General features: G+C 44.9%; 1 protein-coding gene across 1 annotated transcript in view; it reads left to right on the top strand.

Moving 5' to 3' along the window:
* Positions 1-87: 87 nt before the first annotated feature.
* The window catches only part of TOLLIP (toll interacting protein), a 43,553-nt gene continuing 27,748 nt past the window's right edge, over positions 88-15,892 (top strand). Inside the window, exon 1 of the mRNA XM_015421269.1 lies at positions 88-212. Coding sequence (XP_015276755.1) covers positions 108-212 — 105 coding nt within the window. The 5' untranslated portion in view covers positions 88-107. The remainder of the gene's footprint in view (positions 213-15,892) is intronic.

Here is a 15,892-nt window from a genome sequence, read left to right as displayed (position 1 = left end):
TCGGTTTCCCCCCCCCCCAGGCTTAGGTCGATGGCTCCTGCGGGGGTGTGACTGACAGAGCGTCCCCTTCTCCCTTTGGGGAGGGAAGGGAAGGGAAGGAGGGGATCATGTGCCTGCCTCTGCCCTTCTTGCCCCCCTACCCCTTCTTCCACCGCCATCTGGCCCATCGGGGAGCATCCAGCTCGTACTGCTCAGAGGCTCAAGAGCATCAGGTAAGGCTGTGGGGTGTGTGTGTGTGTGGGGGGGGGGAGCTGGGACCGACTGATGGGATTAGGTGGCCTCCAGCCCGAATTTCCAGCACTGGTGGCTTGAGATGGGGTGTTCCTTTTTTTGGGGGGGGGGAGAGGAAGAATCGCAGCGCAGTTTAGGGTGGCTGCCAATGCTCCCTCGAAGCTGTGGAGTCTCCTGAGCAAAAATACGACTTTGGTGAGCTGCTGGCGTTAAAGCGGTGAGCGAGCAATTTTTTGGCTGCCGCATGAATCAGTTTGCTTCGGAGCAGTGTCCCCTCTAAGCCGAGTTAGTGTGAGCTAGCTCACAGTTTTTTAGCCTCCAGCTCACCCATTTCTGTCTCCGCTCAGGAAGGAGGGCTCCAGAGCAAACTAATCTACGCCGCAGCCAAATCGCTCGCTCACTACTTTAATGCCAGTAGCTCTCAAAGTAGGATTTTTGCTCACGAGACTCTACGGCTTAGAGGGAACATTGCGAGCCCTGCTCCCTCTGAGCTGTGGAACCCTTTGAGCAAAAATTCTACTCTGTGAGCTACCGGCATTAAAGTAGTGAGCGGGTGATTTGGCGACGGCATGAATTAGTCTGCTCTCTGGAGCTGTCCTTCCTGAGCGAAGACAAGAATGTGTGAGCCGGAGGCTAAAGAACTGTGAGCTGGCTCACACCAACTCAGCTTTAGAGGGAACACTGCTCTGGAGCCGTCCTTCCTGAGCGAAGACGAAAAGGTGTGAGCCGGAGCCTAAAAAACTGTGAGCTAGCTCATGCTAACTCAGCTTAGATGGAACACTGGGAGCAGCCCGGCATCGGTGACATGTGTTTCCTGATGATATTCGAGCCTTGGTATGTCTCTGTGGTTGGTTTATCAGCCCCAAAGGAGGAGGAAGAAGAAGAGATTGGATTTATACCCCGCCCTTCACTCGGAGTCTCACAGTGCCTTACAAACTCCTTTCCCTTCCCCTCCCCACAGCAGACACCCTGTGAGGTAGGTGGGGCTGGGAGAGCTCTTTCCAGAACTGCTCTTTCAAGGGCAACTCTGACAGAACTATGGCTTGCCCAAGGTCATCCAGCAGCCGCGAGTGGAGGAGTGGGGAATCAAACCCGGTTCTCCCATATTAGAGTCCATTAACTTAACTCCTACACCAAACTGCCACCAAACTGACTGCAGTTGCTAGTCTGTCTTCGGTAAAGAGGATGGTCTCCTGGAAAGCTTCAGTTGCCTCGTTCTGTTCTTCTGCTTGAAGGCCTAAATTGTGTGTAGGGATTTACATGGACTTTGTTCGAAAGTGAAAGCTGTATTGATGCAATCCTCCACCCACCCACCCCTTCCAATTCCTGATCACAAATGTGTACTCACATTTCAAAAGATAGTTGCTCTTGCACAATTATACATAGCTGGAAACCTTCCGTCTGTCTGGTCATTCTGAAAACTAGAGATTTGGCACAGGAAATATGCAGTGTTTATTTCCTCCACTGCTTCTGCATTATGGAACTGTATAGATGTTGTGCAGGATTCAATCCTTGGCCTTGGGATTTGAGAAGTTGTATGGGGGTAGATGTGCATGTGTGAGACTGTGACAAGATACAGGAGGCTGGTAGATAGTCTTCCATTTTGAAGCAGTCATGGGCAATGTTCCCTCTAAGTTGTGGAGTCTTGTGAGCCAAAAATTCTGCTTTGTGAGCTGCTGGCATTAAAGTTGTGAGCAGGCAATTTGGCTACTGCATAAGTCAGTTTGCCTTGGAGTCATCCTTCCTGAGCTATGACAAAAATGTGTGAGCTGGAGGCTAAGAAACTGTGAGCTAGCTCACACTAACTCAGCTCAGAGGGAACATTGGTCATTGGCTATGTTCGCTTTCTTTCCCCATGACCAACAGTAAACAGAGGGTGATGAATTTTAGTGTTAGCCCACTTGGCTTTTTTTATATTATAGGGCATGCACATATCCATTAATCTGTATGCGTAGAGCACGGGAAGATTTCATGAATTCAAAGAGGGAGCACAGTGTGGCAATTTTAATGTAAGTTGCAGAAACTTTTGACATTTAAAAAAAAAAATATGCCACATCTGTTAGCCTCCATTATTTTTCCCCAACATGTTCTGATTGTTCCTGGAGCTAAGATAACCTGGTCTTTATCTGTTAGGGTTATCTGTTAGACAAGGTGCTCTGTCTTTATCTGTTAGACAGGCTGCTCTACGTCTTCTTTGCGCTCTGCAAATGGCAGATTTCATCTCCTTGCATTAGACCAGGGGTGTCGAACTCATGTGTTATAAGGGCTGGATCTGACATAAGTGAGACCTTGTTGGGCCAGGCCATGTGTGTCATAAAATGTAATGGCAGGTAGTGGAAATATAACTTTATAAAGGACACAGACACAAAGGGTTTTTAAACTTAAAATAAAAACATGCTTAATCAGCACTCTTGCAATATTTTGTTTATTTAACAGTGTCTGATAACTGACACCTCTTGCTCTGAATTACTGCATCAAAATGTCTGTGCTGTTGCAATGTTGAGTATGCTGTTCAGGTGTGTATCTGTAAGCTGCAAACCTACGATGCTGCTGCTGCAGCAGAACTGGAAGAAGAAGCAGAAGACAGCCAGTTCCACTGCAGGCCTGATAGAAGCCCTCCGGGGGCCTGATCCGGCCCTTTGGCCGCATGTTTGACACCCCTGCATTAGACATACCCTGGGATTACAAAGACTGTTAGTCAGATTCTGATATGGATCATACATTTATGACTTTCTGTCATGATTGATTCTGGTGCAGAGGGAGCCCTCAGATGTTGACGCATAAGCATTCTGCTCAGTCACTTACTCCTCACTATAGCTAAACAAGTACTCAGTTTGCTGACTGAACAGTACTTTCCGCAGAGAATGCTGTTAATTCTGTCACTTAATTTTCAATGGCAAACCCCCCAGCATTCTGAAATGTATACATTTAGTGAAGCTTTATTGGGTAACTTTAGACTATGCATAGCTTTTTCAGATCTGTTATACATGATCTATTGACCACTGGTTATATTTATGATAGAGAAATACGCTGTAGGGCAGATGTATTTTAAGTAACAAACTTGCTGTAAGAATTATAGCAACAGTTTAGTACAACTGAAGACTTAAACATTTTTCTGCATAGATATGATAAGTGGATTAGAATGGTTAAAAGGCTAACTTTTATCAAGGTAAGTTTCGCAAGAGCCTCATTCTGGCCCCCAGAGGAATTTGAAAGGTGACCTTTTAAAATTAGAATGTGCACTCAAATGGCCTGCACTTTTATCATCAGTTGTGCAAGTCCATTTCTCCCTCTTCATTTGAAAGATAACAGTCACCAATTCTGCTTCAAAATTTGGAGGATGGTTTCTAGAACTGTAATGCAATCAAATAACCACTAAAGGACGCTGATGAGTTAAGTGTATTGTTTCTTACTGTTACGAAGCTGCAGTGATGCTCTGTTTCCAGGGCACTTGTCTTACAGTTTGTATCTTCATATTGTATTTTAGTGTATAACCTGTTCCTATGTATGCTCTCAAGGTAGATTTTACCATCAGTACATCAGTATCTATGTTTTCTTGTGTGAAAGTCAAAATGCTGAGGACTGTTTTTATGTCTGAAGTCTTTTTTGTCAGTGTTGTGCATGGAAACAGCTGCACTTCTTCATTTTTGTCTTGCTGTCCTCCGTCATTATATTGGCTACTTCTGTCCTAACTGTTGTGCCTTGTTGCACAAGATGTTATCTATAAGACTACTTTATAGATATTGGTTATTACTATTGGACACAAGGGAGAATGCATTCTCCTTGATATATTGGTTCATATGGTATGTTGTTGTAGTCCAAATTGGAGGAAAATGTTGGTGCTCAAGGATACAAATTGTAAATGTTCTCCCACTCTTCTTCCAGATACCCTTTAGTGGCAATTTTTCCTTGCCCAGACTCTTTCTGCTGGTTAAAATTCATTAAGAGCCAGTTTGGTGTAGTGGTTAAGTGCGCAGACTCTAATCTGGGAGAACCGGGTTTGATTCCCCACTCTTCCACTTGCAGCTGCTGGATGACCTTGGGTCAGTCACAAGTTCTCTCACAGCTGTTCTCTCAGGAGCAGTTTTCGAAAGAGCTCTCTCAGCCCCACCTACCTCACAGGGTGCCTGTTGTGGGGAGGGGAAGGGAAAGGAGTTTGTAAGCCACTCTGAGACTCCTTTGGGTAGTGAAGGACGGGGTATAAATCCAGTTTTTTCTTTTCTTCTTCTAAGTTCAGATGAGCTTTTCTGTTGGCAAGTTGTAATGGCTTAGACTCAGCTGGAGGTGCAAGAGAGATAGAATAGACTCCTGCAGTGGAACGCAAGTGTCCTTATTGTCCAGAGCAAGAAGACTCCCTAGCCTGTATTGTTTTAATATGTCCCAAAACAACACCACACGAAACAAATATATTACTCCTTGGATAAAACAGGTAGTGTGTTCGGTTGCAAAAAGAAGACAAAAGATATCAGTCCAGAATTTGAAGCTGTGATGGAGTATGATCTGAACACTTCCCTACCTTGCTGCACCCTGCATGCGGTGTTAGTGGACTTACGGTACTTGTTGCTACCTGGAACTTCTTAGAACTCTTGCTTAGAATTTAGATTTTTTAATGTGGAGTTTAGATACCCTGGACGAGGTGAGAAAGAATGATGCTAAGGGCAGGCGAGGGCTGGCTTGTAACCCATTTTCAGAGTCTTCACGACCCGTGGATTGGGAAACACTGCTGTAGCTGTTCTGAGCTATGTGTGGGAAATATCATTTTGAATTTTTCTTCTTTTTAATTGCTCTGTAGCATGCAGCTAAAAGTCAAAATGGCTGCTGTACCCATTGGGTGAACGAGGTTATCTCCGGATCTTTCTCTCTCTCTCGGTCTAATCAAGAGGAGTGACCCAAAAAAGCACCCCAGTGACTTCAGAGACCCCCTCCAGGAGCCTCTTTGGGTCTAGAATCCTCTAGACCACCCCAAAATGGCCCAGTTTGGTACGTCTCTGGAGCTTCTCAGAGACGCAGCCGACAGCGCCGCTGCATAAACAGTAACTTTCCCACACAGATACTCTTACTAAATATCCTGATTTTGCAAGATTGCGCAGTATTTCTAGCGATTCGAAGAGAGAATCGACAGGGATTTGCGTGTGTTATGGCTGTGCCTTAAGCGATACATTTTTATGCCCAAAGTAAAGGAGGTGTGGAAAGTGTCATTCACTGTTTGTTAAGGAAACAGAGAACAGGCCAGAACAGATTTTCACAGGCCACCAGTGGGTGACTAAAAGGAATAAAGCATGCACCGGGTAATCCTGTAATGAGAAATCTGGATTGAAGCAGACAGTATAATTATTTGATTGCTGGTGGAGATGCATAAGACACAGTGGGTGTTCTGAAGGGAGCTGAAGACTGTTATGTCTCCTCACCCTCTTAATTCCTATAGGGAAAATCTTGGTGCAAGAATATTTGGTGCTGTATATGCATTTCTGGTTGAGAAGAAAATTTGGACATACCCAAAGACTTAGGCCCCACTGATGGCACCTGGTATTTTTGGTCTCTGTATGACAGAGTGTTGGACTGGATGGGCCATTGGCCTGATCCAACACTGGCTTCTCTTGTGTTCTTAGGCTTGGGTCCACTCGAAATTGCTGCTGATGGAAGGAAGGTGACCTCCCTTTCCCACTACAGCCCAAAATACTCCCCTGAAATGCCTCCAGTGGGAGGGGGGACTCTGCGGAAATCTCCTTTTCCATCTACTGAAATCCCCAATTCAATTCACTGCGCAGAGCATGCACTGATTATTATATCCAACCAAAAAATTTAATTTAAGGACTTCAGTGATGCTGTGTAACACCTGTGTGTCCATAAACAACACACCAAGACCTTTATCAGCTATACTATACTGGCCTGGCCTGACCTGCAAGGCCTCCTATTTCCCAACCTTCTGCTCTCACACTGCTTGAGCAGGGGTACGTCATTCTCCCTGGCGTGCTGCATATCTTCCTTAAGTAGGCCATCCCTCCAGTAGAGATGTGAAGGCCCGGGGGGAAAAATGGAAAAATTTGGAAAAAAACCATTTTTTCCCTGAAAAATTGGAAAAAGAAAAGAAAAAAAATGATTATGGAACGTTTTATTTTAACATAATGAATAAATGGTATTAGATTGATCTAATTTCTGTGCACTGAGGACAAGCAAGTCCTAGGTTACAAACTGAACTCTCCAATGCAAGAACAAAATGCGTTTCTTCCTTTAGGAGGTGCTATTGTCAGAAGAAAATAAAAAAGTTTCAGTTTTGTTTTTGCATGTGGGTGGGTATTCTGTTTGTAATAATTGTTTGAATACACTATATGTTTAATATGCTAGTTGTGATAATTTCATGCCAAGTAAAAATGTCCATACTCATATTTTATGTTCCTAAAGTAACAGAATGACTTTCAATCTAGAAAAGACAAAAGAAATGCTAATATAGCATTTTTTTCAATTTTTCCAAAAATTTCCGTTTTTTTCCAGAAAAACCTGGAAAAAAACCGGGTTTTTTTCCAAGCTTCAAAATTTCTGGAAATTTTACATCTCTACCCTCCAGTCCTCTCCCAGGGCTGGCTCCCCACCCGCTCACCCAACCAGGAAGTGTCCTGGAGCCCAGTGTCAGCTGCAGCCTCCTCTTTGGTTGTTCCCTTCCCAGTGTGGGACTCAATGATGTGATGGGCTCCACCTGGCTGGCACAAACTCAGGTGCTTATCCCAGAGTCTGCAGTCCCACCCTGTCTGTTTCAGGTGTATTCCAGGCTGAAGCAGAGCTGGATGTGGCTGGCTTTAGCTGAGGTGTGTTGTCCTTGCAAGGAATGCTCTCTCTAAGCTGTGGAGTCTTGTGAGCAGAAATTCTACTGTATGGTGTGTGTGTGTGTGTGTGTGTGTGTGTGTCCAGATCTGGATCTCCCTAGTTCGTGAGGAACTCAGGAGTGAGATCTGTGTGTGGCTTACTGTCCTGCCTTGCTAGAGGACCAGAGACAACCGCCCGTGGTTAGCAGATCGGCCTGTTCATATTAGGCCTTGAGAAAACTCATGTGTAGCTTTGTCACTCCGCGTTGCCTGCATGCTTCTCTAATGTGTGAAGTCTCTCTGTAAACTGACAACTGGCCATCTGCTATAACCAGTGCAGCTGGCACGCAGGCAGTTTTGTGCCATAGCAGCGGAAGCTCTGCGGCATTCAAGGTGAGTGTGGCTGCACGGCCAGACAGTGGCATCAGAGCCAGGGAACTTCTTGCCCATTGTACGGACACTAGGGATGGACCTACTAGCACTGTGTTGTGCTCTTGCTTCACAGGAGAACTTGGTTGTGAGCTTTAAGGGCTTTTACACTTGATTTAAGAAACCAAACTTTAATGTAGTACCCTTGCAAAACCTCGTTAAAGAAGCAGTTGCACAGTCTGTAATCCATTTTAAAAGGGTTTTTGGAAGAAAGGTTCGCTGCTTTGGGGGTTTTTTTAATGGGCTGGAAGGGAACATGCTTCTCAGCTTAGAAGGGGAAGCACATGGCCCAAGAATCTTATTTTTAAAAATGCAGTTACAATATATATTGGGGAAATGCACATGGAGTGGTGCTATCACTACTGAACTAGTACTTAACTCAGCTAGTACAGTTGGAAAGTATTCTACCTTTAAAAAGATGACCAGTATAAGGAAATGACAGAAGCACGGGTGAAGAGAATGATTTCTGATCTTACAAGCACGATTAATATGGAATATGTAGTTTTAAGTGTTGTGTGAACTATGATTGAAATTACAGCTCTTAATGCGGAAAGTGTCAGAGTTCTTTAACATTTAAATTGTAACATTTTGGATGTAGGAAGTATGATAGTCCTTGTCGTTTCCCTCTCTTGCTTGTCTGCAACGACGCAAAGAATGAGAGCGCATATCTTCAAATATTTATTTCCTTGTGCTGTCTTCTGTTCCGAAAGATTAAGATTTGAAAAAATGTGCTTAAAAGATTCGCTGGCATTGTATCTGAAATCTACTGACAAACCTGAAATCAAGACTCAGTATTTTGACTGTTACGATAATAGTGTAAGAGGTTGTGTTTAGGAGTGGGGCTTGTCGGCCCAGGCGGATTGAGAAGCTTTCAGTGCGTGTGTGGCTAAAACAAGAAGTTTCATTCACAAACAAGAGTTGATTGTGGTGTCTGAACACAGTTACATTGAGACTTAGGAATCTTAAATAGTTGGGTAAGCACATCGTTGGTGGTAGTCTTGGTAAAACCTATAATCTTTCTTGTGATGTTTGCCTCTCCTGTGTAGTCCTTATAAATAAAGCCACTGAGGTTGCTTTTTGTCTAGCGTGTAAATATAAATGCCAGCTTTCTTTGCTGTGTGCTGATTGATGCTTGTACAGTATAGCCTTGGATATAAGCAGACTCCACCAGGCTGGAGTGGTGAGTAAATAGGAGCAAATCTTAAATGAATTTTAAAGTATTCTTTTGAGAAAAGTGTAATAATTGAGAACAAATGGGCCTGACTGGGATAACCCAGGCTAGCCTGATCTCAGACACCAGACAGGGTTGGCCCTTGTTAGTATTTGGAGGGGAGACCTCCAAGGAATACCAGGGTCGTGACGCAGAGGCAGGCAATGGCAAACCACCTCTGAATGTCTCTTGCCTTGAAAACCCGACAGGGTCACCATAAGTCAGCTGTGACTTGTTGCCAAAAAGAGAGACTTAACATTTGTAGAGGCGTACTCTGCATTTACACATGCTAAGTCTCTCAGTTCTCACTTATACCCAGGATTGAACTTTGTTGGCCTTGGAGGTACCACTGGACTCAAACTTGGTTCTCACATCTGTTTGTTAACTCTTGCATTTGTATGCTAATGTACTGCTATTCACAGATTTTGTTGTTGTTCAGTCGCACAGTCGAGTCCGACTCTTTGCGACCCCATGAACAAGATCACGCCAGGCCCTCCTGTTTTCCGTTGTGCGCCGGAGTTTGCTCAATTTTATGTTCTTTGCCTCTATGACACTGTCTAACCATCTCATCCTTTGCCATCCCCGTCTTTGACCTTCAATCTTTCCCAGCATCAGGGTCTTCTCCAGTGAGTGCTCCCTTCTCATTTGGTGGCCAAAGTATTTGAGCTTCGGTTTCAGTATCTGGCCTTCCAGGGAACAGTCAGGGTTGATTTCTTTTAGGACTGACTGATTTGATCTTCTTGCAGTCCAAGGGACTCTCAAGAGTCTTCTCCAGCACCATAGTTCAAAAGAATCTATTCTTCGGCGCTCGAACTTCCTTATAGTCCAACTCTCACAGCCATACATGACTACTGGGAATACCATTGCTTTGACCATGCGGAGTTTTGTTGGCAGGGTGATGTCTCTACTTTTTATCATGCTGTTTAGGTTCGTCATCACTTTCAGATTTTACCAACGGCCTTAATCCAATCTCAGCTATGATTGCCCGGTTACTTACGCATCTTGACTCCAACTAGTTCTTCCTGGCAACTAACCCCTCCCCACCTATATGTAATGGCTGAAGAAGTTTTGTTTCACTGTATCTGAGGAAGTGTGCATGCACTCAAAAGCTTATACCGTGAATAAATCTTTGTTGGTCTTACAGGTGCCGCTGGACTCAAACTTTGTTCAATTGTTCTTTCTATAACTGAATTTGAAATGTTTTTGTAGTTTTGGGCTGAGCTGTGGGTATATTACAAGCAGTGTTTCCTCTCTAAGATGAGTTAGTGTGAGCTAGCTTACAGTTTTTTTAGCCTCCAGCTCACACATTTTTGTCTCAGCTCAGGAAGGATGGCTCCAGAGCAAACTAATTTATGCAGCAGCCAAATTGCTCGCTCACAACTTTAATGCCAGTAGCTCACAAAGTAGAATTTCTGCTCACAAGACACCACAGTTTAGAGGGAGCCTTGATTACGAGTTCTCTGATATGCCCAGTGCTGCTTAGGAAATGGCTTTGTTGCTTCAGCCTTTAAAGTAGCAAAGTCAGGGGTCATTTCCTGTGGGAGCGCACAGGAGCGACGCTCCGGCAGTAAAGAGCCCAGGGGGCAGGCACATGCAACAAGCGCCACCCCCCTGCTCCCAGCAGTCCCAGGCCACGAGGAGCAAGAAGCAGCCTGGTAAGCTGCAGAGCCCCCCCCCCCCGCCCAAAGCAGTCCAGTGGCACCTTTAAGACCAGGTTTTATTCTGGTACAAGCTCTCCCTCCTCTGTGAGGACAGATCTGCACTTCTCCCCCCCCTCCCCGATAGCTAGCAATCCAAAACAGTCCAGTGGAGCCTGAGCGGTGGGTGTTGCCTTTTGACACACTTCCGGTGATGTCAGGGGGTGTGGCATAGGCAAATAAGTTATGCTAATGACTTATGCTAATGAGCTCCTGCACCTCTTTTTCTACGAAATGACCCCTGAACAAAGTTATGCTAAAATCTGCATGCACTGCTATGGTGATGGAAAGTGCCATCGAGTCACACCTGACTTCTGGTGACCCTGTAAGGTTTTCAAGGCAAGAGGCTTTCAGAGGTGGTTTGCCGTTGCCTGCCTCCGCATCATGACCTTGGTATTCCTTGGAGGTCTCCCCTCCAAATACTAACCAGGGCCGACTCTGCTTAGTTTCTGAGCTCTGACCTGGGCTATCCAGGTCAGAGCACAGAGACTGCTATAAGTTTGAATTTTTGTCTTTCCAGTCTATGTTATAAAGACTGTCAGAGGCAATGGAAAGAAAAAGTTCCATTTTAGCTATGGCACAGAAAATCCTTGCCGCTCCGTCATTTTCATAGAATCTTCTTTGCAATACTCTTCCAGATTTTTTCCAACATGGCTGCCCTCTTCTTTATATTTTTAATGTTCCAACCTGACGTGCATTTTAAAGCGATCCAGTGGTTCTCAAACTTTTTGAAATGGGATCCACTTCTGAAGTTACTGAACTCTCAGGACTCACTCTTAATCACACAGTACTCCTCCGCACTCCAGCACAGAGTGCAGGAATCTCTTTATTTTCTTTTGCTCATGTTTAGGATCTGAGCAACATGCTCCGTTTCTTGGCCACTTTAAACATTATGCAGAGGCAAACTCAGATTTGCCGTGGAGCCTCAAGCTCCCCAGTTCCTTTTCCTCCCCTTCCCTCCTGGCCTTGCAGTCTGCCTGCAAGAGAGTCACAGTCCAGTTTGGGATCCCAAGCTACCACCTGTGAATTGCTGCAGTAATCTGTATTATTCTGAACCATCAAGCCACATGAATTTTTTTGGAGAGCCAGTTTGGTGTAGTGGTTAGTGCACGGACTCTAATCTGGGAGAACCAGGTTCGATTCCCCACTCCTGCACCTGTACCCGCTGGATGACCTTGGGCAAGTCAGTTCTGTCAGAGCTGTCTCCTCAAGGGCAGTTCTCTCAGAGCTCTCTCAGCCCTGCCTACCTCACAGGGTGTCTGTTGTGGGAAGGGGAAGGAGTTTGTAAGCCACTCTGAGACTCTGAGTGAAGGGCAGGGAATAAATCCAATCGCCTCCTCCTCCTTCATCATCTATGATTAGCTGCATAGGAGTGTCATTTGCAATCTGGTCATTGGCTTCAGGCAGAACTCAGCTTGGAATCTGCATTTTACATTTAGCCAGAGGAAATCACAAGTATAGTCTAGAGCATTTTGATCAGTTTCTCTGAAACTGGTAGCATGGATACAGCTTATCATCGAGCTCTCTATATGTATATTTGTAAGAGACAAGACTCTTGTTTCTCATCCAAGCCAGTGGAAGACCGAAACAAGATGTTCTGGATCTGAGGAAGGCAGAGATGACCCTAAGTATGTTTAGGTGAAATCTTAGGTTTTTTCTGATGCTTTTCTAGATGAGAAAAGGAACACTGGCAGTAAGTAATGGCATAGGGGAAACCCTTGCATTGCCAACAGATCTCTGAAAGATGACAGAAAAACTGAGAAGCTGAGTAGTGGGAGGGAAATTATCTTGTGTATTTTCTTAGTTGGGAAAGCTTTGCTGTGCAGAATCCACTGTGCAGTGTTGCACTTGTATATTTGAGGTTTTCAGCGATCAGCTGAGATTTTAAAAGAAGCTCTCTGCTCGTGTTTGATCTGGCAGCATATAGGCCATCGGTATTCTACTTTAGGAAACTTTCTCCATGCATTTGAGCCCGTGCTTGCTACCTTTAATCTTGCCGAGGTCCCGAGGCTCTTACTCAGGAGGTTCTGCTAATTAAATTTTGTGTTAACTCCTACACTTGGAGGATACGATCTTGGAGAACATGACTAGCGCTTTGCCATCTTCAAAAACCGTAGCCTAGGGCCTTTGTATTTCCTGAAACAGGATGCTATTTATGAAGGCATGCATTTGCAAGACTGGCAGAGTTGAACACTCTGAGGTGTAACTCCTGCTGTCCCTGTTGTCTTTTGTTAGAGTCTCGAATCACGTTGCCTCATTTTATATGGGGCAAGGTAGAATGTTAAAGCTGGCTTTCCATGTAATACACAGTTTAAGTAGTCTTTGTATTGCGGAATGTTAAAGTGCAGTTTTCATTATTTAACGCACTCCATCATGAGATTTCCTTAGCCCATTTCAATCTGAACTATTCCACGACTAGAATTTAGGCTGATGTGAATAGAATGTTTGAAATGTGGGGATTGCCTTCTGTGAGCCAGAGCATCACAAACGGAAACTGGTCATTTGCCCCTGTTAGAAGGTAAAGAAGTGATGTTAATGAAGGCAAGAACAGCTGTCGCACAGAGGTTTTGTGATATTGAATTACAAAATGAAGAAGCTTCGCTACCCAGGAACTTCAGAAATATAAAATCTTGGCCTAATTTCCTGCTGCCCCTTATTTAGTTAGCATTACCTATGAGCCCTATAGATGGGCCTTAGCTCGTTTTGAGGCACTCAAAACGAAGTACTGAGCGGAGAAGAAGACAGCAGCTCGGAGAGGGAGGACATGAAACCGGAAGAAGAAGGAGCAGCTAAAGGTCCATCTTATAACCTGAGGGATGTAAAAGGAAGAAACCCCAAGACTTGAAGATTTGTTCGGAGAGCGCCTTAAAGTACTGTACTAACCCAAAAGGACACTATTAACATTACTAAAAATTTTGGTTTTTACAGGTTAAGATGAAAGACGATCAGTCAAACACAGAAGAAGCTGAAGAACTTATTGTTACTAATAAAAGATTAATTTACTAACAAAGATACCACTCACCACTTTTCTTAATCCCGCTATATACCCTTCCTTTTTTCTGAAAAATTTAAAGCAATAAAATTCTCTCCTCTTTAGGAGAGTTAACTATTAAAAAAAAAAGAAGTGTAGTTTTGCCAACAACAACATCCCCTCTCAAGTCCTCCACCCAAGCTGTCTGACCGGACAACAGAATCAAGTTCGCTGGAATCACTTTTGCCATTTGGCCACTAGATGATGCCTCAGCATCAGAATTAACATCATCCTGCTCTTTTAAGGAAGCCGCCTGCTGCTCTCTTTCCTTTTGAATCTGGTCTCTCTGAGGCCTTGGACCCGAGGGACACTTGCCTTGTTTAACAACAGCAATTAAGAGGAATCTCTCCATCCTCATACACTGTCCGATGGTTCTCTTCATCTGATTCCCCAGCATTCTGGCTGTTCCTTAGAGACAAACTGCACTCTAGGCAAGGTAGCGTCTTTCCCTTTTTGCAAGAACTTCTTGCAGTCCCTCTTCACATGCCCCTTTTCATGGCAAAAATAACACTCGATCAGGAGATGCTGCCGCCGCAGGCTTCATCCGCGTGTTAGGAGTGGGGCTTGTTGACCCAGGTGGATCGAAAAGTTAGAAAAGCTGCTCGGCTCTTGGCCTATGCCCTTCCTGTCTCTTTATCACAGTCTTAGAAAACGTGTAGCCCTTATTCTCATTACACTGCTGTATGGCAAGCTGGTCTGTGAAAATAGCCATGTTAGTTAGAGATGCTGGATTGCAAGTTTTTACTGGGACCACAATATCTAAAGGCAAGACTTGGAATAAATATTCTTTAACCAGAATGCCCCTTAACTGAGCATGAATGAAAACCTGTGCTGCCTTTACCCACACATCCAGCAGCTTACAAAGTTGGCTCATGAAAGCTGTGTATGACTCTTTAGGTTTAGGGCTTGCCATTCTGAACTGAAGCTGTAGCTGTACCTGATCTTCAACCAAGCCAAATCTCTGTCTAGCCAGTCTTTTAAAGTGTCTATAGTTTCTAGTCCCAGCCAGCAATTCTCCCAGAAGGTCACTCACCACGCCTACGGGCACACAGAATCTTCATGTCTTCCCGTTCTAGAATGCCAAAATCCTCCCAAGAAGCTTTGAAGAGATTAAAATACAGCATGGGAACTCTGGAACACAGGATCCTTTTGTTTCTCCTAGTTCTCATCATGGTCATCATGAAACAAGAAATTCATCTGCCACGTTTGCAGATTCATTAAATCTGTAAACATTCCTCACAGGTCTCCAGGCTGATCAGCCACACCATTGTTTCCAGCCTGGGAGCGCCAGCTCTGATATGCTGTGCAGGGGGTGGGGCTGTGGCCCAGTGGCAGAGCTTCTGCTTGGCATGCAGAAGGTCCCAGGTTTAATCCCCAGTATCTCCATTTAAAAGCTGTGGAAGGAGGTGATGTGAAAGACCTTTCTCTCCCTGAGACACTGGAGAGCCGCTGTCGGTCTGAGTAGACAATACTGATTTTGATGGATCGAGGGTCTGATTCAGTATGAGACAGCTTCATGTGTGATATCACCTCCAACAGGTTTCCACGTTGGCTGCTCCTTTCCTTCCTGGCTCCTCAGCACTGGAGCCCGGACCTGAGCCAGCCCCGTTCCACGCTTCTTGCTGTCTCTCTGCTGGTCCTTGGGATGTCAAAAGACTGGAGATTCCCTGGTGCCTCCAAAACCCAACAAATCATCAAGTTGGTCTTCGCCCTCGCCGACATCTAGCCCACTTGAAGTGTTAAGAAATCTGGTTTTGCTGTGCACCACTGGCTCGGCCTCCAGATGGAGCTCTCCAGCCACATCCTGCCAAGCATACTTGAAGACCAAGGCCTTCATCTTCCATGCACCATTGCCCTTCCTGGCATCGGTTTGCACCTCAGAATCTTGGCCAAGGGTAACATCAGTCTCATGACCAATGGCGGAAAGTCCCAGATAGCTCTGCTGCTGCCATCTTACCCTGTCTCTCCATCCTGACTAGCCAAAATAACCACGTTACTCAGCTTAGAGAGTGCACTGCCAAACAGGTTTACTTGTGAGCAAGGACCTCGAGCCCATTGAGCCGCCACTATGTCAGAGACTGGAGCCTGGGTTCCCCCCTGGGTTATTGCTCCCGGTCGCCTGCATGGGACCCCTGATCAACCTCCCAGACCTGTGGGTCCTTGAGGTTGGATGTACACAAGGAAACCAAACCTTGTAAAAATGTATAAAGGTTTATTAAATTATTAGAAGAATTCACCATGCGGTACAATGTCCATAGCTTAGCAACAAGGAAAAAAAGACGCTGACTTTTCTATCTGATACATTGAGTACCTTAGCATTAGATGGCCAATCTCTTGCAACATAAAATCCACACCGTAGCATAAAAGCGATCGGTACGTTGCAGTCCATCATGATGAAGCACGACGTATCTAAGCACACTGGTGTGGCATTAGCATAACCCTCTATGGCCTGTACTCTTATTATAGCTTCTTGCCCTCTGGCATCAGGTGGTCT

The sequence above is a fragment of the Gekko japonicus genome, unplaced genomic scaffold (assembly GCF_001447785.1).
Source record: "Gekko japonicus isolate JY-2015 unplaced genomic scaffold, Gekko_japonicus_V1.1 scaffold644, whole genome shotgun sequence".
Lineage (NCBI taxonomy): Eukaryota > Metazoa > Chordata > Lepidosauria > Squamata > Gekkonidae > Gekko > Gekko japonicus.
Note: the sequence above shows the minus strand (reverse complement) of the source record. Positions and strands in the feature narration are given on the sequence as shown.